This window comes from Nicotiana tabacum, chromosome 15 (assembly GCF_000715075.1).
Source record: "Nicotiana tabacum cultivar K326 chromosome 15, ASM71507v2, whole genome shotgun sequence".
Taxonomy (NCBI): domain Eukaryota; kingdom Viridiplantae; phylum Streptophyta; class Magnoliopsida; order Solanales; family Solanaceae; genus Nicotiana; species Nicotiana tabacum.
The window spans coordinates 124,587,097-124,611,162 of NC_134094.1; the positions used below are offsets into that span (position 1 = coordinate 124,587,097).

The 24,066-nt window shown below is 35.4% G+C and overlaps 1 protein-coding gene across 1 annotated transcript; it reads left to right on the top strand.

The window, feature by feature from the left end:
- The first annotated feature begins 1,366 nt into the window (after positions 1 to 1,366).
- Positions 1,367 to 8,090, top strand: LOC107811969 (uncharacterized). The gene is made up of 9 exons (XM_016636967.2): positions 1,367 to 1,555; positions 3,425 to 3,598; positions 3,785 to 4,181; positions 4,513 to 4,796; positions 5,211 to 5,279; positions 5,383 to 5,439; positions 6,338 to 6,390; positions 6,494 to 6,569; positions 6,688 to 8,090. The coding sequence occupies exons 1-9, from the start codon at positions 1,515 to 1,517 to the stop codon at positions 7,628 to 7,630; spliced, it is 2,094 nt and encodes a 697-aa protein (XP_016492453.1). The 5' UTR covers positions 1,367 to 1,514; the 3' UTR covers positions 7,631 to 8,090.
- The last annotated feature ends 15,976 nt before the right edge of the window (positions 8,091 to 24,066 follow it).

The window sequence follows — 24,066 nt, forward strand, 5'->3', positions numbered from 1 at the left end:
ATAGGCTATTAGTCTCGTTCACTTTTTTTAGGATGCAATGTGTATTGTGATCACTTGTTGGGTCGAACTTTCTCTAGAGGAAGAAACAGAAAACGTTAGGTGGTTTCGGCATGAGAGATCCACAGCCAATATGATCAAGATCTTGCTTACAGACAATAAAAAAAAATTGGTTAAAAAGAATTTCGTAAATTCTCATTTTACTGTGTTGGGTTGGTCACAATCCAATTGACGCTTACAGCATCTCCATTGATATGAAAATGTTTAGCTAATATTCAACAAATTAGAAAAAGGATAACTTTCTTATATTTCCAACCTTTATCGTCGTTTGTGGTCATTCGTCATTACTTGGGGAAAATTACAAACAAGAATCTCATATATTAAACATATTCGTCATTTGTAGCCTTTCTCATGCTCATGTACTTCCTATCAATTTCAACATATTCTCATCTTCTCGACATATAATTCTTTTTCCATGCAATTAAGCTATAGCTAGAAAAAGTTATATGCCTAATGGTCTCAAAGATTGTAGGGCAACAATTACTTTTAGCCCAGCCAAAATTATTTACATTTAGTAGCCGTAAAAGTGTATAGAATTTATTTTTTATTAATAATATACAGAAGAGAGAGAGCGTATGTATAATGTATATTTTTTCGGCTATTATCTTGAGAGTGATTATATAGTGTCATATTTTTTCAAAATTATACACTATGATTCGACTTATAATCTAGAGGAGCTTAGATGCTCAAATGAGCCGATTATTTTCCGGATCGTGATAGCGTAATTTAGGAGAAATAACACCATGTAGTTGTTTTGAACACCTCTATTTAGAACATATTTAGTAAAATTAACCCAATTTTGACAAAGAGGTTTGAAGTTTGTCAAACGTTAGATCACTACACTTTTTTGGCAATATGAAGTTACACTATTAAGGTTTATCCAATTTTGGCAAACGTTAGATCACTACACTTTTTTTTCTCCTTAAAACCTTTATATCAACTTAAGTTATCGGGTTTAAAGTTTAGAACTTATTGATAGTTTACAATTGATTTTGAGGCGGTTAAACTTTAATTTTTTCGTAAATATTGACTATTCTTTAAATAGGGGCCTAAAACGGATTATTTGTGCACTTCCCCTCTGTAATTAAAGGAAAGGAGGTGACCTTTTGGTCATTCCAGGTTAATCTAGGGAGTGCTTTCGCAATTTAAAACATATTTACACACATTTGCGTATCTTTTTTTAGGAATAAATAAATAAAAAGGTACACGCGTAGTCAGTAGGCATAGGACTTTGAAAGCGATAGTCATTTACTGTATCCGACAAGGAACTGCCACGTTGCATTTAAGAGAAAATAAACGGACTTCATCTGACTCCGACCCTTTTCTCCTCTCTCTCTCTCTCTCTCTCTCTCTCTCTCTCTCCATTTGCATATTTGCATTTGAGAGAAATAGTAAATTTGTTTGGGTACATTCTGCTCTCATATTGTTGCCATTACCAAATTAGTTATCGCAACTAAATGCAACGGCTCGTTGACCACGTCCTTGCTGTTACCAAAGAGTATGTTCCTTCTTTATATTTGTATATATAATAAGTATATGCCATGCCTAATACAGATTATAAATATTCGAATTAATGTGCATAAAACATGGATGTCTATTTTCTTTCTCAATCTTTCTGCACCTGTAATTTAGCTCCTTTATTTTTGTGAATTTTGAAGGTGCTAGTTCAGGTGACAAGTAAAATGGTCATTTTGGAGTTAATTGTTTTTTAGGTTGGGGGTTAGGGGGTGAGGAGTTAGTTGCCGAATTTTGGAAAATTTAGGGAAGAACAATGTAGCAATTTTAACTACTTTCTTTCTGAGGTTTTTTGGCAGTATTAGCTAGGTCAATTGCTGGATCAATTGTGTGTATGCATAATGACAAATGCATCTCCATTCAGGCATCTGGATCAATGTGTGTGGGAGAATTCCTCTCTTTTTTTTCCCTCTGTTTTGATGTCTTTTAACATCATGTAAAAAAGTTGATATTGATAAGCATTGGTACGCAGCAAACTATCAGAACTGACAGAACAACTATTGATCAAGTGATTGGTGTTCTAGAGAGTGTATGCCCCCCCCCCCCCCAAAAAAAAGAAAAAAAAGGTTTTGGGGGGGGGGGGAGGGGGGAAGAGAAAAATTAGACCTGTTACTTGCACAAGGAATAGAATTATGATGACACCAATTTGGTGATATGTTATTATAGAAGAATGCCAAAGTGATGTCTTGTTTATCACTGCTAATGGTATACGACTATACAAGCGTCAATTCATTTGTTGCTAATTGAATCATGCAACATGAGGTAAACGCATAATTACGGTAAAGTTCATAAAACTCAATTAACAAAGGAGTGGTTTCAGGATAAGATTGAATTGTGTGAAGTTTCTGAGTTTGACCGTCTGACCAATGAGAGAGGAGTTTGCAGTTACAGAGTGTTGAAGACTAGGAGTTATAGAGAGTACCAGGCAGATGTAAGAGAAAATTGACATTGGTCCCTATATGTTGAAAAAAGAGCCCTTTATAGTTTATATCACTGGACCATGATGGTCTTTTTAGTAAACCTGGAGGATGTGTATTGTTTTTATTGCTTTACCTGGTAGCATAAATGAATGAACTAGGTTAATCACTTACAATAAGAAGGATACACTTACCATAGAGAAAAGGCGGAACTAGGGAAGATATCATTATTAACTATATCAAAAGAAGACATTTTCGGCGTATTCAAGGTTGTCACAACATTATATCCTGTTATAAGTTGGCAGCTGAAGCTTTGCTATTGACATTGTAGGATGTGTATTTATTATTTAAGATATGAAACCATGAGCTTCGGATATACTCTTGCTCACTCACCTGGTGGGAAAGAAGTTGTATACGAGTAATGTCTTTGTATGTTAATCTCTGTAATCTCTCTATTGGCTGTTACTGCTCAGCAAATAACTAGCTCCAACTAAAAGTGACCGATGTCTGCACGAAACAAGCCTTTAGCTGGTTTTATTTAGTTCTTGACACAATTCAAGTAACCGAACTAATGGTGAAAGTCCGTAAGACGCAATCTTGGCCAATATGGACATGCATTCGAAGTGGATAGGCTTGGCTATCATCACCTATGTTAACATTCCTTTTTAGCAGGATAAATGAGAGATAGTGCCAAAATTTTTGTGTTGTAAATGAAAGTATTTCTTCTGAGGATAGCCATTTAGTTACGCCACTAAGACATAGTAACTGCCTATCTTATCTAAAGGACGTTTAACTGTTTAGAATGTTTAACTCGAGATCCTTGCGGTTACCGTCATGCTGTTTTATGTGTGTAGTTTTGTCTCTTAACCTCCTTCAGAAATTTGCTGGGATGGATGAATTATTTGATTTTTATATATCTTTCTTCATTCTCTCAGGTCAGTTAAGACATTCACTTATGAGTCACTGAACAATGTTGTGAGGTTGATTAATGGGATGGCAGCACTATTATTGACAATATTGCCAGGGAACTCTTCTATTCTTGAAGGTATTCATGGTTGGGAGCTTCGCCCAACATTTCGTGGACCTAGGCTTCCACGATGGATGGAAAAGTATGTTTCCTCTTTCCCATGTTTTTAAATTCAGAAAACTTGCTTTTTCTCAGGCTATGCATTGACAGATGTGTTATTTTCATCTCCTCTATTTTCCAGTATGTCAAAAATGTAATAAAATCTTACTACCCTTTTCGTATGTTTAATAACTGTGAATTGTGTTAACATATTCCTTGGTGATCACAGTGGCGTCTCATCCTTTAACCAATTCATCCATGAGCTTTCTATTGATTCCAATGCCTCCTCAAGTGTCGAGTGCTCATCACCGGAAGAAGATGGCGATGAAAACATTTGTCCTACATCTCCTCTGTTACGAAGTTCTCGAGCATCTAGAGTGAGCAGTTTTACCAGGCAGAGCAGCCACTGGGTACATTTGCTCGGATACATCTTCTCATGGTTCTTTTTTCCTGTTAAATTTATGTTGGGCATACCTTTGTATCTGTGTGGTCCAAGTAGAAGCAGTGGAGCCTCTAGTACGTCTGTGAGCCTTCAGCCTTCCAATGTACAAGCTACCAAGAGATTACAGTCACTGAGGGACCACTTTGTCCAACGTACCACTGACAGAAGGCGAGGCATAGTTGAGGTTTGGCATGTTTACTTTTCTCCTCATATAGTATCAATCTACTAAGCCTGAATCCAGAACTAGTTGAAGTGGGCTTAGCTCTCATGAATCATACGTATGATGTATGTATTTAGATCCATTTCGCTTTTTGGATGAACATGTTGGGGTTTTCGTTCACATTACATATTGTGCTCATCTTTTCGGTTTGGGGCTGGAGTAAGGGGCAATATACGGGCTTTTTCGGTTTGACAGCTTGTTGGTCATTTAAGTAATCATCTTATTGCTCTTTTGCACTTCCATTAGGCCATTACAACTTTTATGAAAATGACTGGTCTGATTTTGTTTTATGTAGGATCTCCATCTAGCAATTGAGATCATCATCGAGGCTGTCTTTGGATTTGTTCACAAGGCAGCACATTGTTTTCTTTCACCAATAGTCACATTTATGAAAGTGGTGAAATGGTTCTTTTCTTATATGAGTGGTCGTGAGGATGTTTCTGCTGATGGTTCAGGTGTATCTGTACCTGTGGATACTCTTTCAGAGAATGATCCTATGCCTAAGGAACGACAGACAAGCTTTTATCATTCCCTTAATACAGATGCTAGGACGTGTCAAGATGTCATAACAGAGCTTGGGTATGGCATTTTGGTTTGATTCCGCCGCTTCACAAATCTGACATGCGTGTTTCCTTGGATAGAGATGTTTCCAAACAGATAACAAGCTCAAATAAATTTTAATTTTATGCTTAGTGAAGGCGTCGTCAGTGATAAATGGATCTTCCTATTGCCGTCTTTTAATTTGTTTTCCCTTTTAAGTAAGTCGTTGTTGTTCAGTGAAGACAAGATATTCTTTTATACAGTCCTCTTTCGTTTCTCCTCTGCTTTAGGAAATAGGGTTGTCTTTGTTGTTCAGGGTACTGCATTGTTCTTTACAGAGTTGAAGCATGGGTTTTCAACAGGAACTCTTGGATTCCTAACTAAGCAGTTGATATTTTCACAAAAAATATGGCATTACACATTTATTCTCAGCACGACTCCTTTCTGTTGTAGGTACCCATATGAAGCTCTTCGTGTGGTAACTAACGATGGATATATTCTTCTTTTGGAGAGAATTCCAAGGTTTAGATTCCTGTTTACCATCGCTGTCTCTTTGTATCCAGAGCTTTTAGGTGGATGCATGTTTATGAATGTTTGACGTGTTGATTTTAATCTGATGTTGCAGACGTGATGCTCGGAAAGTTGTTTATCTGCAACATGGGGTTTTTGATTCATCCATGGGGTGAGCCATACATCTACCTGAACTCTTCGTGTCACATTTGCTTTTGTGTGTATATTGTTATACTTGTCTAAATTGGGGATTGCAATGACCAGTGATGTATATCGCGTCGACAGATTGTTAAGTTGTCCTTTCAGGTCCTTCAGGTCTGTAACTAGTATAACTAGATGAAGTTCTGGAAGGCATACTAATCAATTCGCTGCAAGAATTTTCGAAGCGATATGTTGTTGGATCTGGGACGTGTATATGATAAGCAACAGTTTGAAGAGCCATGTCTTCTCTTTTCCTTTTTTTTTTCCCTTTGTTGCTTCTAATATTATATTTAATAATTTGGCTAGCAAGAGCATCTGTGAGTAGGTCAAACATTGCGTTGCATTATGTGCTTATTGGTTCTGCTGGAATAGTGGACTAGGATTATGAACGTTGGAAATTCAGTACTCCACTTCTTAATTAAATTTTGTTACTGACAAAGTTTGACTGATCTTGAAAGCAAGATACTTTTGCTTGAACTTGCTTCTGCATAAGCGCGGTATTGCAAATTTTACTTTTGAAGATGGTGTATATTCTGCAGTAGCCCGTGGAAAATTCTGAGCTCTGTTATTTGTGGGGAAAGTTGATTAAATTGTCTGAGCATGATATCAACAATTATCTTTTACTTTGATCTTGTGGATCATGAACCTTGTACCTTGCGGAAGTATCCCATCCAATTCGCTAGAAAACTGACCAGTGCATCTCTTTGTCAATGTATATGTTCTAGATTTCTTTGAGGCATAACAATCTTTCCGTTCTTAGTTGTTTTTCCTCCTTTTGTTGCTAAAAGAGTTGTTTGATTGGTTATAATTGTAGCCTATGTAGATAATTTAGTACATCTTGCATCTTAAACGTTTGCCTGACTTTACAGTTGGGTATCAAATGGAGTTGTTGGTTCTCCTGCATTTGCAGCCTATGATCAAGGTTTGTCCTTCAATCTTGTGAGCCAACGTTTAAGGTGTAAAATACTGCGGTTATTGCTGTACCGAGATATTCAGCTGTATATACTCTTCTCTATTGTTTTCAGGGTACGATGTTTTCCTTGGAAATTTTCGTGGACTGGTTTCAAGAGAACATGTTGACAGCAATATATCCTCAAGACAGTAAGTGTACAACTTCATGCAGCTCCCAATCTCTTTGTCGAAATGGTATTGATTTCGAAATTATTTGCCATTGTCTTTGAGGATACTTTTAATTTCCGTATGTGGCATGTGCATTTAGGTACTGGCAGTATTCCATAAACGAGCACGGGTCACAGGATATACCTGCAATGATAGCAAAGATCCATGAAATAAAAGTTTCTGAATTGAAAACTAGCCAAGCAGGTCTTGAAAAAGAGTGTGACAGTGATCAACCTTATGAACTCTGTGCGATTTCCCATAGTTTGGGTGGAGCTGCTATTCTGATGTATGTCATAACACAGCGGATTTGGGAAAAACCTCATAGGCTTTCAAGATTGATTTTGTTATCACCTGCTGGCTTCCATCACGATTCGAATCCTGTATTCACGGTGATGGAGTACTTATTCCTAATATTATCTCCTTTACTGATGCCCTTTGTGCCAGCTTTCTATATACCCACTTGGTTTTTCCGCATGTTGGTCAACAAGTTGGCGCGGGACTTCCATAACTTACCTGCAGTTGGAGGTCTTGTTCAAACCCTGATAAGCTATGGGGTTGGTGGCGACAGTTCAAACTGGATTGGAGCTTTAGGGTTACCACACTACAATATGAATGATATGCCAGCTGTTTCATTTCGTGTGGCACTCCACATGGCACAGATCAAACATGGTCGTAAGTTCATCATGTTTGACTATGGGAGTGCAGCTGCAAACATGGAAGTCTACGGTTTCCCTCAGCCTTTGGATTTGGGAGAGTACTATTTTCTTATTGATATTCCTGTAGATCTTGTTGCTGGGCAGAAGGACAAGGTCATTAGGCCATCCATGGTTAGGAAACATTATGAGCTGATGACTGATGCAGGTGTAGAGGTATCATATAATGAGTTTGAGTACGCACATTTGGATTTTACATTTTCTCATCGCGAAGAACTACTGGCATACGTTATGTCCCGCTTAACATTAGGACATTCGACAAAACAACCAACTGATGGGAAAAAATCATTAAGGCATCGGAGAAATGAGGGACAACCGGGCAGCCATTAAGGTGTAATGCTGCAAAAGCCTGAGACACTAGTTTTTTTGGGGGTGGTTCAGGCTGTTTTATATAGCTGTGCAAACATTCTAGGATAGATATGTGAAATCTAGGAAACATAGTATCTCTATGTTAATCCCTCTGTGTTTTTCCAACGGGCAGGGGATGTTTTTAGTCCAATGAAGTGGATGTCTTCTCCTATGTATATTCTCTTATATGTTGTAATAGAATTATCTCAGGTGAAGATTTGTAGTCCTGAGAAGTAGATGTTTGTCCTATGCATGTTATTTTTTGTGTTGTAGGATCAGAGTTTTTGCAATAATTGTTGTAGGGAGTCATTATGGATTAGTCTGAGGTTCTTTAAATTTGATTCCAGTTGGCCATCTCCCTTGTAAAGCTGAGGACTCGTGCATTTTATACATGTGTATGCCCTAAAACTTGTAAAAAATGTACGGAAATGAGTTGAGAAGGTATATATTCAAGATTGAGCAATCTAATCTAGGAAAAACTAATGACAATCAATAGCCATACAATTCATAGCTCAAAACCAATTACAAGGGCTAGCAATTGCAACTAAATAATCAGCGCCGCCTAATCTTCAATTCCTTTTACGTTTATAAAAAATTTCCTTTTAGGTTTTAGGATTTTTTATTTGTTTGTTATGACACACGGAAAATTATTGACTTTTTAAGTTTCGAACGCTTTCATCTCCTTTTATGTTTCGGATTTTTTTTTATTTTTTTTTGGATAAAATTTGAGCACTTTCACCTCTTCAACTTTCAAACTCTTCCTATTACACTTAAATTATATTTTTTTTATCTTTTACTAAGAGCCTAAATTTTTTATTGATCTAATCTAAAAAATATATGATATTGCATAAGCAAAAATACTCATGATATAAGAAGAAAAAGAAGAAGGTGATGTATACCTTGTACACACAATATACACATTTTACACTAGTATAAAGTGTATACACTTTTTATACATCATAAAATAATATATACGCTTCTTATGCATTGCAGAATAATATATATACTTTTTATGCATTGTAGAATAATATATATACTTTTTATATATCGTAGAACAATATATATACTTTGGATACTCTAAAACGCTTAGAATACACTAAAGATATTTTAGGGGTACACCAAAAAATATAGGACACTTTATACAAAATTTATATAATGTATTAGTGTATATACAATTTCATCTCCTTTTGTTTGCTCACCAAAAATAACCCAAAGACTGAAAAACTTCTCATAGTTGAAATTGTATAAAGTATATATATATATATATATATATATATATATATATATATATATATATATATATATATATATATATATATATATATATATATATATATATTGTATAATCAGTATATATTGTATAAAAACTCAAAGTGTATATAGATACATGGATTATACATAAAGATACACTAAATATACATTTATTGTACATGAAATACACTAATTATACATCTCTATACAAAGACCTTTAGAATTCATGGAAGAAGAAGAAGAAGATAGCAGCAACAACCACCTGCACAAATACACTTCACCTTTTACTTCTTCCTAGGAAATGCACATAAATTCATCCCAAAAGAATCATGAAGCCCCAACCTCCAAAACATCTCGCAAAACACCGACAACCCACCAACAACATTTACATTGTATAAACAATGTATATAAATTGTATAATTGTACATATACACTTACTATATACCATATATACATTTGTAAGGACGCTGCAAAGAAATTAGAGCCATGAATATACACTAATGATACATTAGGGATATACTAAAATATAGAGGATACACTTTATATACAAAATTTATACAATGTAATAGTATATATATAATTTTTATATACATTTTATATATAATTTTTATAATATACACTGAAAAATACAGGATACACTTATATACAAAATTTATACAATGTGTATATAAAATATTTAATACATTATATATATACAAATACACACACCCAACTACCCCATTAAATTCAGACCCACCTTCGATACTCACTGTAAAAGATCTTCACTCACAAAATACTATTATGACCAAAGAAGAAGAAAAGGTAGAAGAAGCTTGACTAGAAAACCCCACGACTTTTGCTGCCACTCTTGTATCATGTATCGTAATTGAGTAAATCTTTTTAAGAATTGAATTAAAAATTATGTGATTTTTCTAGGTACTCAAACAAGTTTTTTCAGTGTGAAGTAAAAAATAAAGAGAAAATATATAGATCTGAAATGGGAGATAGAGAAGGGAAGGAAAATGAAAAAAAAAATAACCAAAGAAAAATAAAAGGAAGACGAAAAAGACACAGAGAAAGAAAGAGGTGAGAAAGAGGGTGAGAAAGAAAGATGATAAGAATGAAAATGGTAATGGGAAGAAAAATTTGTGGGTTGGATAGAATAAAAGAAAGATAAAAATGTTAGGAATAAATGTTGTCTTGGGAAAATAAATGTATTGGAAATAGATAATGGCTACTAGTTACAAATAAATTGGGCCGAAAAATTATTTTGGTTTAGTAATAAAAATATGGGTTAATAAAATCTTTGAGTGGCCGTACATAGTCATTTTCTATTCAAGATTGAGCTGAAATTAGTGTTTGTAGTGCTTTTGCACTCAGTAGCAAAAATACCCTTTAGCAAGTGGTATCGGACTTCCGCAAAAAGATTTTTCTTATATATGTCAGTGTAAATGACATTGTTCTAAAAGAATAACATGTACTATCTATTTAATAAGTTGAAACTACTTGCAGATGTGAAGCTATGATTTAAAGTTTATAGTTTTGAGATTAACATTTTTAAGTTATTGGATTCTTAATCAATAATTTATACACATTCAATAGATTTTTTTAAGATAAATCCAAAATTTGAATCAAAGTTCCTAGGTTCGACGAATCCGTAACTAACACTCTAACTCTGCCTCTTACTACTTGCAGAGGCGGAGTCATGGTTTGAAACTTATGGGTTCAGGATTCTAAATCTTTTAAGTTACTGGGTTCTAAATTAATAATTTATCCATGTTCAATGAATTTTTTAAGACAAATACATAATTTGAACGAAAGCTACTGGGTTCAGCCGAACCCGTAAGTTATACTCTCCCTCCGCCCCTGACTACTTGTTAATATATGTTTAGTTGTTAGAGAAAGTAAAGCTTTAAAACTATGTTACAATTTATACCTAAACTCACTTACAAATTAATAAATTGTAATTATAGAGCGCAAAATTTTTAGTACGCCACAGTGCGCTAAAATAGTCTTTGAGTCTTGACCAGAAAGTTTTAAGATTGGACAATAAATCATGTCCCAATAAAAACAAAACAAAGCTTGGATTGTGAGGCTTAAGTCAAGTCGATTATTGATTGCTTCTTATTTTTATGTTGGATTTTATTGTTTGTATCTCTTTACAAATATATATGAGGATGCTGAGGCTCAGCCAGCTAATGTTATTTCCTGTCAATCTTGGATACGCTTATCTTTTAACATTTTTAATATGTGCAATTGGATACTAGATATTTTTATGGTGCAAATAGTTTCTATACATTTGAATATCTTCTCAATGATTCCTTCTGTGCAAAATATGGTTGTATTTGTTGTTAGTGAAAACTATTTTCAAAAAAGATAGTATAAATTATAGATTAATTTAATATTATCAAGTTGAAGAGTGTTTTGGTGAAATTCTTGAGTGATAAATATTAGTAATAATGTCTAAGTGTTAATTGTAGTAAGTAATATAAAATTAAAAGTTAAGATGGTTGCACAAAAAATGCTTTTTTTGCCCATAAGTGAGGAGAGTCTTTACCCTTTTTGATGAAACACCTGAAAATCAGGGACGGACGGTAGAGGGTGTGGGCTCGGGCGAACCCAATGACTTTTTTTGAGATCCTGTATTTGTATTGAAAATTTACTGATTCTATATAAATATATCATGCCGAACCCAGTAACAAAAGGGCTCTGGGTTCAATGGTAATAGTTCTGGGTTCGCTTGGAGAAGGCGCGAGTTCGAATCACGTTGAAAGTAGTGAGCTATTTTGTTGTTTTTTATAATATTTCCTTTTAAGAAAGCACAAATTAAACGACGTCGTAATTCCGAAACAACTCCAAAGTCCAAAGGATACTTTGCCTTCCTTTAAACTAATATTTTTACTTTTTAATAAATAAAACATAAAACCTTTTTTCTTTCTAATAAACATATTCTTCTCTAAACAAAAACACGTCTTCTCATCTTCTCAATCCCAAATAAAAAAGCTAGGGTTCTACCTCTGTTGATTGCTGGCGCTGCTACCACAATCTGCCGGATCTAGACGCCTTTCAACTCTCACTGTATAGTATGCTCTTTTTCCCTTAGCAGTTAGACCCTTTTCCCTTCTTTAATTCTTCTTTCCTGATTTTTTTCTTTCATGTTTTCCTCTTATATTTTATATTTGACAATTTATACAAAATCTGATTTTTAATTTTTGATTTTAGGGTTGTCCCACATTTTGAACTTCATTCTCTTTATCAATTTGTGCTTTGATTCTTTCCAAAAGTTCAAATTTGGAGTCTCCGACAAGCCGATAGACAAGGTATGTGGTTGTTGTCCTACTTTCTTGTTTTTAATTTCTTAGTGAGACCAACTTGCATTCACATGGAGTGGCCTTATGCCCTTATTAAGAAGAAAACTTTCATATGTAGTCGCGGCAGAGCTACAATAGAGCTACAGTAGAAGAAAAATCGATGACTTTTTTCGAGACCCTGTATTTATAAATTATAATTTAGAACCCATACATTTCAAATTTTAGCTCCGCCTCCGCTGAAAATGACTTTCTCATAAAAGTTATTCTCGTTGGAAAATAACTTCTATTATAAAAAAAACACACTCTAAGCTCGTTTATGAATGTGGCACACCCATTCAGAAAATTATTTAATAGACTTAATTATAAGGGTTATTAGATTAAATCTGTAAATCACCCTTTATATCTCCTCTAGTTACTATTTATCTCATTTCAGTATTTTTTAGATTATTTTATTGGATTAAGAGTAGAATTAAAAAATAATAATTAATGCTTTCTTAATTTCCTAACGCAGCACTATTTGTGCAAAATTGATTTGACTAACATACAATTATTTTGAACCGTAAAAGACTAAAGAGTACTTTTTTGAAAATATACTAGTTCTTAAAGGCGTGCGTTACAAACTTGCACATGTGTGTCCTATGAAAGTAGTACCGAATGAAATGACATATGCATCACATTAAAACTGTAAGTGTGATGAGTAATAGAAAATTTAAGGAAAAAAAAAACAAACTTAAATTGATGAGTGGTCACCTTATTCTTGACATCTTTATTGAACGACATATGATTAGATATTGTGTGAACCTGCAAAATTAAACAACTAAATTTAGTTATGTATGTAAAATATATAAAGAGTTACATTTTCAAATTATTAGGGGCAAACATAAAATATATTCGAATCGTATTTAATATTTTCTTATAGACAATATTCTTGAAGTACCTGCTCTAGTAAAATCAATTGCCTAATTTACATAACAAATATGAAATATTCATTTTCGTTTTTGAAAGAGCAACTATGTACTGACAAAGAGAGTAAACACAAGAGCAAAGTGATATGATGTAAAGTCCGGTGTTATATATGCTTGCATAAAGTGTAATGTAATAGTTCCGATTTTTATGTGTATATAGTAAGTGCTATATTTTTCAAAATGCCATAAATTAGCTCATTCCTTATTAACCATTAACAAAGCAAAATCTTTGTTTTTTTTTCTTTCTTATTTTTTATTTTCTTTTTTATGCCAAGAGAGGAGTATTGGGAAAACATAAACATCTACGTAGAATCAATCAATCAATAAAATGGGTCAACGAGCGAGAAAAAGATCAATAAGAAAGATAATGATTAAAAAATAGTGACGGTAAGTTGCACACCCTATCCATGGAACATGCTCTTTCCAAGAATTTGAAATTTATTTAGCAAAAGGAAAAAAAGAAGAAGAAAAGAAATGTCATGAAACTTCTAATAAAGCTCATTATTTTACAAAGACCAAATTTCTCAAAAATTTATTAGCTAGTCGATTAGCTTGATTATAAGAAATCATTTCTCAAAAACTCACAAGCTAGTCAATTTGCTTTATTACGAAAGTTGATACTTGTGCAATTTATTATCCGGTGAAATAATTAATAATATTACAAAGTGACAATAAAAATTAGCATAAATAAAAATATATAGTGTCATGAATACTCATAGGAAAAAAAAAAATAAAAAATGAACATACCTAGTAAATCTGCTGCTTTCTTGATCTATTGTTTCTTTAATGGTGAGGGTTATACATTTCCATTTATAAAAGTGAACATTGATCTGAAAAGAAACCAAAAGTTCTTCAGCTAACGTTAAACTATTAAAGCTATGAGGTAAACCGGTGAAGAGGCATATATTGTGATAAATATTCTTTCCAATTAACAGCTCATTTGTAACGACTCGACTTGTCGTTTTGAATATTTATGCTCCTTCGAACTATTTGAAGTCTTGAATAATTTCATATGATATATTATGATGTGTATGAATCATCGGTTTTGTTTTCAGATGTTTCAGAACATGTTCGGAAGAATACATTCCATGTTGGAACCCTTAAGTTGAAAGAGTTGACCAAATTTGACTTTTATTATTCGACCTCGGATCGGAGTTTTGATGATTCCGTTAGGTCTGGATGGTGATTTTGGATTTGGGCGTATGTCTGGATTTGCATTTGGATAAGTCTAAAAGGTTTTGGCACTAATTGGCGAAAGTTGGAAATATTAAGCAGAAAAGGTGTCTTAATTTGTACAACACCTGCCTTTGGACGGGTATAACTCTCATAATGTGAAGATAATTTCCATGAATTTTGTACTTAAAGTGTAGCCCTTTGAGTCTAGTTTCTAACGTATCAAGTCGTTCGTCATTTGGACATTCCTACTAGAAGTTATGATCAAATTACCTCTCACGACCCCAAATTCCCTCCGTAGGATGTTGTGATGGTACCTAGTCTCTAAGACTAGGTAAGCCTGTCAATGCAGAATAATAATAAATATCTGAAATAAATAAACTACAATTCAAACAATTTCAACTCCCAAAACCCGGTAGAAATAAGTTACAAGCTTCTAAGAATTTATTCTCTATGTCTCTATACATCAGAGTCTAAAACAAATAAGGAAGCAACATAGTAAGATAGAAGGGGACTCCAGAGTCTGCGGACGCTGGCAGGTATATCTCGAAGTCTCCTCGTATAGCTAGTTTACTGATGCCTAGTCTGATAAGATGTACTTGGATCTGCACAAAAAGATGTGCAGAAGCGTAGTATGAGTACACCACACCGGTACCCAGTAAGTGCCAAGCCTAACCTCGGTAGAGTAGTGACGAGGTCAGGTCAGGCCCTACTGGAAAATAAATAATAACATGGTAAAATGTTTAACAATATAATAAGATAAAATGACAATGGAAATGAATCAAGTAGCAGGTCACCATTTAATTATACAAAATAATGGCAAATAATATCTCGTAGAAACTAACAAAATTTCCTTTCAACTTAAGAAAATCACAACAAATAATCAACGACAACTACGACCATAAATCAAGATCAACAAGGGCACTCCCGAGGTACCGCCTCGTAGTCCCAAATCATAAATAAATTCACAATATCTCATTTTCTTATCTCACCGCGGGAGCCTTCACAATTTATTTTAAAGAAAATATTTTTTCCGAAATAGCATCCCGCGTTTAAGCCATCCTTATCACACCGCATGACTTCTAGTAGTTCCCCCTACTAGCCAAGCGTATCAAGCCACCCTTATCTCACCGCATGCGTTTTAATACCCAGACCTTATACCACCGCATGCGTATCAATATCACCACATATCACAATTTGCACCTCAAGTGCCCAAATATTTCAATTTGCCAAAGTAAATCAACAACAATATTTTTTCACAATAAAGAGCTCACGACTTATGCCAACATAAATCATCAATAATATTTTTTCACAATAAAGAACTCACGGCTCCATCACAATGAGTACAAAAATCTTACAAAAATATTCAGAAATAAATAATTTAGCAAAATAATATTTCAAATCTTTAATACGTTGCTTCAATACCAAATTTAAAATTCAAATACTTCATATTAATAATATTTAATTTAAAGAAAATTAATTTCTAATAATGCACAGAATAAAAGAAGTCAAGTTTCAACTAAACAGGTAAAACAATTAGCAGGAAACGATCAAGCAAATTTTAAGTATACAAATCAAATCAATGATGGAGAATATAACAAGATTTAATAATTTAATTAATGTGCAACAGTGATCTTCACAATTTAAAAACATAATCCTTCACATTTAGTCCGTGTACACACTCGTCTCCTCGTGTACATGACTTTCATCACATTACAATTAATATCAATCCGAGGGAAAATTTTCCACACACAAGGTTAGACAAGTCACTTACCTTGACTTGCTCCAATTTAACCAAGTAGTATGCTTTTTCCTCGATTTTTCGATTTCGGTCGACTCGTATCTAGTCATAATTAATTTAATACAGTCAACAAAAATTATAGAATTAATTCTATAAGAAAATACCACATTTTCAATAAAAATCCAAAATTAACTCAAAATAATGGCCAGTGGGGCCCATGTCTCAGAATCCGGCAAAAGTTACGAAATATGAATGCCCATTCAATCACGAGTTTAACCATACCAAAATGACTAAATTCCAATAACAATTCGACCCTCAAATCCTCAAATTTATCCATGAGGGTTTTTCAAAATTTTCCAACTTAAATCACCAATTAAATGTTAAAACAGTGATGGATTCGGGTAATCTAACCAAGATTGAGTTAAGAACACTTACTCCAATGTTTTCTCTGAAAATCTCCCAAAAATCGCCTCAATCCGAGCTTCAAATCGTTAAAAATGGAAAATGGGATGAAGTCCCATTTTCTGAACTTAAACATTCTGTCCAGTGGTTTCTTCTTCGCGAAGCACAAAAATGTGCTGCCTAACTTTCCTCTTCGCGAACGCGAACTACGATTCGCGAACGCGAAGCTTTGCAAACTCAGACCTTTGCGAATGCGTCCCTTACCTCGCGAGCGCGTAGAACAAAAGACTGGGGTTCCAGTTGCCTCACTCTCCTTCGCAAACGCGACGCCACTCACGCGTTCGCGATGCACACACTGCCCTATCCTTCGCGTTTGCGTCCTCTCCTCCGCGAACGCGTAGAACAAAAATCTCAGCAGCTCAGAATACTCTTCGCGAACACGAGGCTCCTCTCGCGAACGCGAAAGAGGAAACCAGAAAAATTGTAGCATCATATATCAGCTATCTCACCAAGGCCAAAAATGATCCGTTAACCATCCGGAACATGCCCGAGCCCTTCGGGACCTCAACCAAATATACCAACAAGTCCTAATATATCATACGAACTTAGTCGAGTCTTCAAATCACATCCAACAACACTAAAAACACGAATCACACATAGATTCAAGCCTAATAAACTTTAAAACTTTCAATTTCTACAAACGACGCCGAAACATAACAAATCAAGTCCGATTGACCTCAAATTTTGTACACAAGTCATAAATAATATAACGGAGTTGTTAAAATTTTCAGAACTGGATTCTGACCCTGACATCAAAAAGTCAACTCCCGGTCAAACTTCCAAACTTAAATTCCTATTTTAGCCATTTCAAGCCTAATTTCATTACGGACTTCCAAATAAAATTTCGATCACGCTCCTAACTCCAAAATCACCATACGGAGCTGTTGGAATCATCAAAATTCTATTCCGGGGTCGTTTGGACATAATTCAACATCCGGTCACTATTTGAATTTAAACTTATAATTTTTCTTCAAAATTCCATATCTCGGGTTAGGGACCTCGGAATTTGATTCCGGATATACGCCCAAGTCCCAAATTATGATACATACCTACCAAAGCTGTCAAAACACTGATCCAAGTCTGTTTGCTAAAAATATTGACCAAGGTCAACTCAGTTGTGTTTTAAAACTCTAATTCACATTTTAATTTATTTTTCGCATAAAAACTTTTCGAAATTTTTTTACGGATTGTGCACGCAAGTCGAGTAATGATAAATAGTACTTTTTGAGGTCTTAGAACATAAAATTAATTATTAAATTTAAAGATGATATTTTGGGTGAGCACATTACCAAAGATAGATCACCTAGCTATTTTGGCGGACTTCGAAGTGAGGGTCACTTCGCCAGACCGGGCGTGGATCCTGCCTTCTCTTGCATGCAGTGGATAGCAAAGTAAGGGTCACTTCGCCAGACCGGGCGCGGACCAGCTCCAGCTCTTTTTAAACCAATTCGGGGCTCATTTTCCCCATTTTATTTGGACGAATTTTGGAGCTCTTCTCCACTTTCTCAAGACTACCAACTCCTCCCATCTTCAAGGTAAGCAATCTCTATTATCTTGATGTGAAATTCAATCATTTCTACACTAGTATTGATGAGATCTACACACAAAATACATAGATCTTCAAGAAATTTCTTCAAGAACTCAAAGGAGGATTTTGCAAGATTTCTTCCAAAAGATAATCCTACACCCTTAAACTTAAATGTATGGATATATTAATAGAATATGAGTATGAATAAAGTACTAGAACTTATGATATAGTGATTGGAAGCCATATGTTCCCAATTTAAATACATAACCATTGTAGAGATTGAAAGGTGATTATTTGATGGGATTTTGTTGGTTGGGTGTGGATGGATGGTCATGTATGTGATGCTGGAAGTTATAACTTGTTGGTAAATGGTAGTACTTGGATAAACTAATTCTATGGTTAAGATATGTAGAGATTCATGCGTACTAGGTGTTTGATAAAGTGCCTAAATGACCAAATCTGGAAATTTGTTTACTAATATTGGTCCTATTGAATTATGTTGATGTAGATTGAAGTTGTAAGAGTAGTGAGAGTTTTTAATATTACTAAAGAGCTGAATTAAGAAAGTTCGATTTGTGGCGATCTTATTATCAAGGGATTTTTAAGGAAATCATCGGGATTTGAGCCGTTCAGAGGTTGATACGCGCGGAATGGAATTTTTGGAGTATTATACAGCTTGCTCAGTATTGGATTTGGCTTGTTCGGGGTAAATAATATTTTTAAACTTGGAGATGAGGGTATAAACCCCGAAATTATGTGTTATATGATTTGTTTGGAGGTGGCGCACAGGCTAGGTGACGGGCGTGTGGGCGTGCACCATAGAAATTGTGACGTAATTGGTCCTATGGAATTGTGTAGTCAAATAATCTTGGCATCATCCATGTACTTTTATGTGTTAAAGAAATTGAGCTGCGAAGCATGTTAAAATCATGCTGAGGCTATATGCCAGTATTATTGAGACCCATAGAGGTTATATTATTGTTGAATTTGTTTAAGTTGTAATTTCAAACTCAGTCATGTTCATTTATTTATATCATATCTCAGTCTCTATTGTTGTTTATTGATACATCATATCATTATTTTAGGGATGATTTTCATGACATTTTTGAGTCCGAGAGATTGGAGAGATTGATGACTGAGTGAGGCTGAGGGCTTGATGGTGAGGATGTTTATGGGATCGGGCTACATGCCGCAACATATTTTTATTGATTTATGCCATGATTGGCTTGTTATAGAGCTTGGGATGAGGGAGCCCCTCCAGAATCTGTATACACCCCATTGAGCGCAGGTACCTACTGAGTGCCGAGCGCAAGTGCCGAGTGACTTGGGAGGAATGAGTGACTGTGAGGCATGAGTGACTATGAGGATTGAGTAACTGGGAGGACCGAGTGACTGAGAGGATTGAGTGACTGGGAGGATTGAGTGAATTGATTCTCAGAGAGTATGCATATGGTTTTACCACTATGTTGCATTGCATTGGCATGCACATTGACATGTATGCATAGAGATGTACTTTCCTCATGCCATTTGAAAAATGAAATTTCATGTTGTGGAAGAAAGATTTTGGGAAAAATCACAGTTTTCCAGATTTACTCATATGTTGGTGATTTCAGTGAAAAGAATTGAGTTTTACTATTATACTTGAAAAAAATATATTTATTTTTCAGGAAGTGTGAACGAGCTGAGCATTTTATTATTGAGTTTTTTTTTTGTGCTGCTTTAATTAGATTGTTATGAGATGTTACTGGATATTGGTGTGGACTCTGATCTTGGTATAAGCTCGTCACTACTTTTAACCTAAGGTCAAGTTTGTTACTTATTGAGTACATGGGGTCGGTTGTACTCATACTACACTTCTGCACCTTGCGTGCAAATTTTGGATTCTGATGTTGCTGTGCATGGCGGGAGCTAGCATTGGAGATGTACATGCGATCCAGTCACAGTTGACTCTTGTTCTTGGTAGCTTTAGAATTATTAATCTGTTCATGTATATTTCAAACAAATGATGTATTTTATTTCACACCAACTTTGTAAATTCAAATCTTAGAAGCTCATGATTTGTACTACCACTCCTCGGGGAGTGTATTAGAGTTAGTTAAGTATTAGTTGAATCGTATTGTTGTTATTTGTCTTACCTAGTGGATGAGGTTAGGTGCCATCACGACTGGTCGGATTTTGGGTCGTGACAAGTTGGTATCAGAGCTTTAGGTTCATAGGTTCTACAAGTCATGAGCAAGTGTCTAGTAGAGCCTTGCAGATAGGTATGATGATGTCCATACTTATATTTGAGAGGCTACATGGCATTTTAGGATAAACTTCCCATCTTTCTCTCCTTATCGTGCAGAGTTGATTCAACTTGAAATATAACTCTTTGAATTCTTTTCACACATTCGTGTGCACATGTGAGCGCTCGGTATCAGCTGTGCATTATCGGCTTGTGATTCCATGAATGAGGTTCGAGATGTGTATTCTGTATTTTGGTGATGGGCCAATCTGGAGGACTTGAGGTCAGGTTTAGACCGCAGCTTAGGCTCGGTAGCTTCAGTTGTGTGAAGTTGTACATTTGGACTCATATGTCCAGTAGTGTCCCTTGGAGTGAAATTTGTGGCTCTATGAGCGGTTGAATGACTATATGATGAGTATGATGTGAATGCGAGATGCGTTCAGGTGGGTTGAATGAGATGAATAAAGTTTACTTGTCACTCAAGAGTCTGCTATTGGGTACTTGATTCTTGTTTTGATGTGACAAACATTCTTGAGTTGTGAGTGCGTTGAGGGATATGTCATGCTGTTTAATTGTGGAGCAAAGTAGATTTTCATGTCGTGTTGATGATTTCAAACTCAGAAAGATTAAGTGATTGCATAGTAATTGTGACTGCGAAAGGGTATAACAAGATGCTAATTTGAGGCTAAGCAGGTGGGTTATCCCATAAGGAGTAATCTACGTTGATGTGTTCCTTAAAATGTTGAGTGGAGAATTTCTTTTATGCCAGCGGGGCGTAGGTGTTGAGACTTGAATTTGAATCTGGTTGAGAAAGTTAACTTGAGTGTTAAGAGAATGAATGCGAGTTTAGCGGATGATTGAAATATTTTTATGGTCGGCATTGCATGAGCTTGTGAAGAATTTTTGTTGAACTGACTGCGATATTATGGTAGTAATAGAGTATGGGTATTGTGAGTTATCAAGTGTTTTAATTTATGGCTTTGAGCCAAGAGGGGGAGCCTGCTATTGACAATTCAATTTCATGGTTATATGTTAAATTTTATTTTTGATCTGAGGCATACTTGTGGATTAGTTATGACTTGCAAAGGTTGAGATCGAGGATGACTCGAGTACTGAAATTCCTAAATACGTGTTATATTGCGCTTTATGAGTATATGAAAATCATGGGATGAATGAGTTATTATTTGTGAAGGATGTAGTGCACATATAATATGAATTAATTGGTGGTGTTAAGACAGGGTTACCTCTTTGAGTGTTGTTTAAGCTAAGGGAGAATGTGTCTTTGGGCCCGTTTGGGCGGTGCAATTTAGATTTGATCAGGGTGGATGACTCTCTAGAAGGTTCTAATGGGTTCGAGATTTATATATAGCAATCGAGAATTTTTTCGGATTTGTGTATGGATAGAATCTGAGATTTACGTTTAATGGTGCCGGGACGTGCGGTAATTCTGTTTCACTATGGATTCTACATTTCAGTATAAGAAAGGAAATAGGAACAATTTTAAATTCACATAAGGTCCTTAAAAGTGAATGTCTCGGTTGTGGTATTTATGGAGGTGCTTAAGAAGAATAAAATATCTTATGGGCCTTAGGGCAGTGTGGTTTTATGTTAGGATGTCTTGTAGTGAGCTTTGGGTAAGGATTATGGAGTTATGACGAGGAGAAGTGTCAACTTGAGGATAATTTAGAAGAAACTCAGAGAAAATAGAACGACTGGGTAGTAGGATGGACCAGTATGGTAATGGTATGATTGGTTCTTTGGTTACCTATGATGTGTGAGGCTCTACAAATGTTTTTGGTTGAAGTATTCTTGGGTTTGGTGACCTACGTGGCTTGGTCGAGTTAGAGGAATTTAGTTTTGATAGCTTGGTTATGTGCAAATGGATTTCAAAGTGTTCTTGATGGTTTCTACCATGGTTTGAACCAAATATTTTCTATCGGTGTGGGGAACGTGTTGTGTATTGTGATTTCCTTCTAGAAGGAAGCAAATGGAAGGTTTCTAACTAACCAAGTATGTATTTTGCTTGTGACTCAAAGTGTTAATGAGGTTCTCATGTTTTCATAAGATGGCCTAATAGAGGCAGTGCATGGAGTGAGATTGGTATTTACATGTTCAAGTATACAGTTCAGTTCCAAAAGGAAGGTAATGAGTTTATGGCGCACAGACGATTTATGATATTGGCACTAGTGGTATTACCCGAGAAGAGTGTACATTCAAAAGGGCACATTGTGTTTTGACTTACAGATGTTTCGTTGGTATTGCAGTATTCACCTGGTTGATCGACTGCTGATATTAAGATTTTTTCTATGTGGCACGGGAGAATTATAGAAGTATTCCTCGTGGGATGATCATGTATGAAAGATGTGTTAGTCATTCGAGTGCTGGAGTAGGGATCGGTTACGGTGATTTATGCATTCTATGAATCTGGAGACTGGGAGTTCTCGGAAGCATAATTGTTTCAGGGTTGCGACCTATTTGAGGTGAGTATTTTATTAAACTCGGTGGAGGCGCTAGTTGCGCTAATTTTTTTTGATAGCTACGCGCTATGAGTGCGAATATATGTGAGGTTTGAATCCATGTGCGGTCATTAGAGCAAGTATTCATACTCAGAAGAATGCTTAGGCAAAGATATTCCTAGAGTTCACTATTAAGCGTAAAGTTATAACGTTTCTCGTATTCGTACCTTTATCGAGAACTACCTGGACTATACTTGAGGTTACAAAGAGGCCGATTCCCTGAATAAATTGGGTAGTTACTAATTTTGCGTTAACTTACTGATTTGAGTTGTGATAGCACACTTTGCATATGCCTATCCTATGGTGTGTTATTTATACCAGTCGAGGAGCATGTGAATCTTATTTCATTTATCATATACATGTGTACTTATTTGATTGCTCATGTATGATATGCTTGGACTGGAGCCCTGTGACCATGCCAGGCGGATTATGTTATTGGCACGTGAGTTGTCCGTACGGATCCATATACTGTTATTATTGGCACGTGAGTTGTTTGTGCGGGTACAGATATTGATATTACTGGCACGTGAGTTGTCCGTGCGGGTCAAGATATTGATACTATAGCACGTGAGTTATCCGTGCAAGTGATGTTAATGCGAGCTCTAGAAGAGCTGGTTATTGTTATTAAATTTGTGTGTCTTGGTTCTACTATATATAATGAGCTTATAACATTGCAGTTGTGGTGGTGCTTGTTGAACTCGCAATACGGTTCTCTTCTTTGAGACATTTTTCATTTTTAGGTACACAGATTGTGCAGTTGTGGCTTGAGTTATATTGGTGTGGCATGTCTGTGGGATAGTTGTGTTTAAAAATATAAGGTCATTGGACCTAAAATGTGTACTATCGGATTTGATAATGGTATATTTGGGAGGATGATATCGAAAGTCAGCTTAGAAAGTGATTATGGTTCTGGTTGGGGCGAGAGAGCTCCATGACTAATTGATCTGATAAGTGGTTATGAGATTCTACGTGTTTCTTTAATTATCAACAGTGTATGAAGGTTTTGCGAACGAGGTTTTGTTTGATGTGAGGTTTAATTTGAGTAGTTACTGTGATCGGAAATGGTGCTGTGAGTATGCGAGTTATGTAGTATGTTATGTGATTATATCTGGGGTATGGTCAAGGCCTCTTGTTAAGACTCATACAGAGTGTAGATGTAAGATTCGGGTCTTGAAAAGAAATTTTTGGATGTTGGAAATTGGATTCCAAGGTTTATGGGCTTATGCTAAATTAGTAATTTTCAGTTATGTGGTGTCGTCAGGCCTATA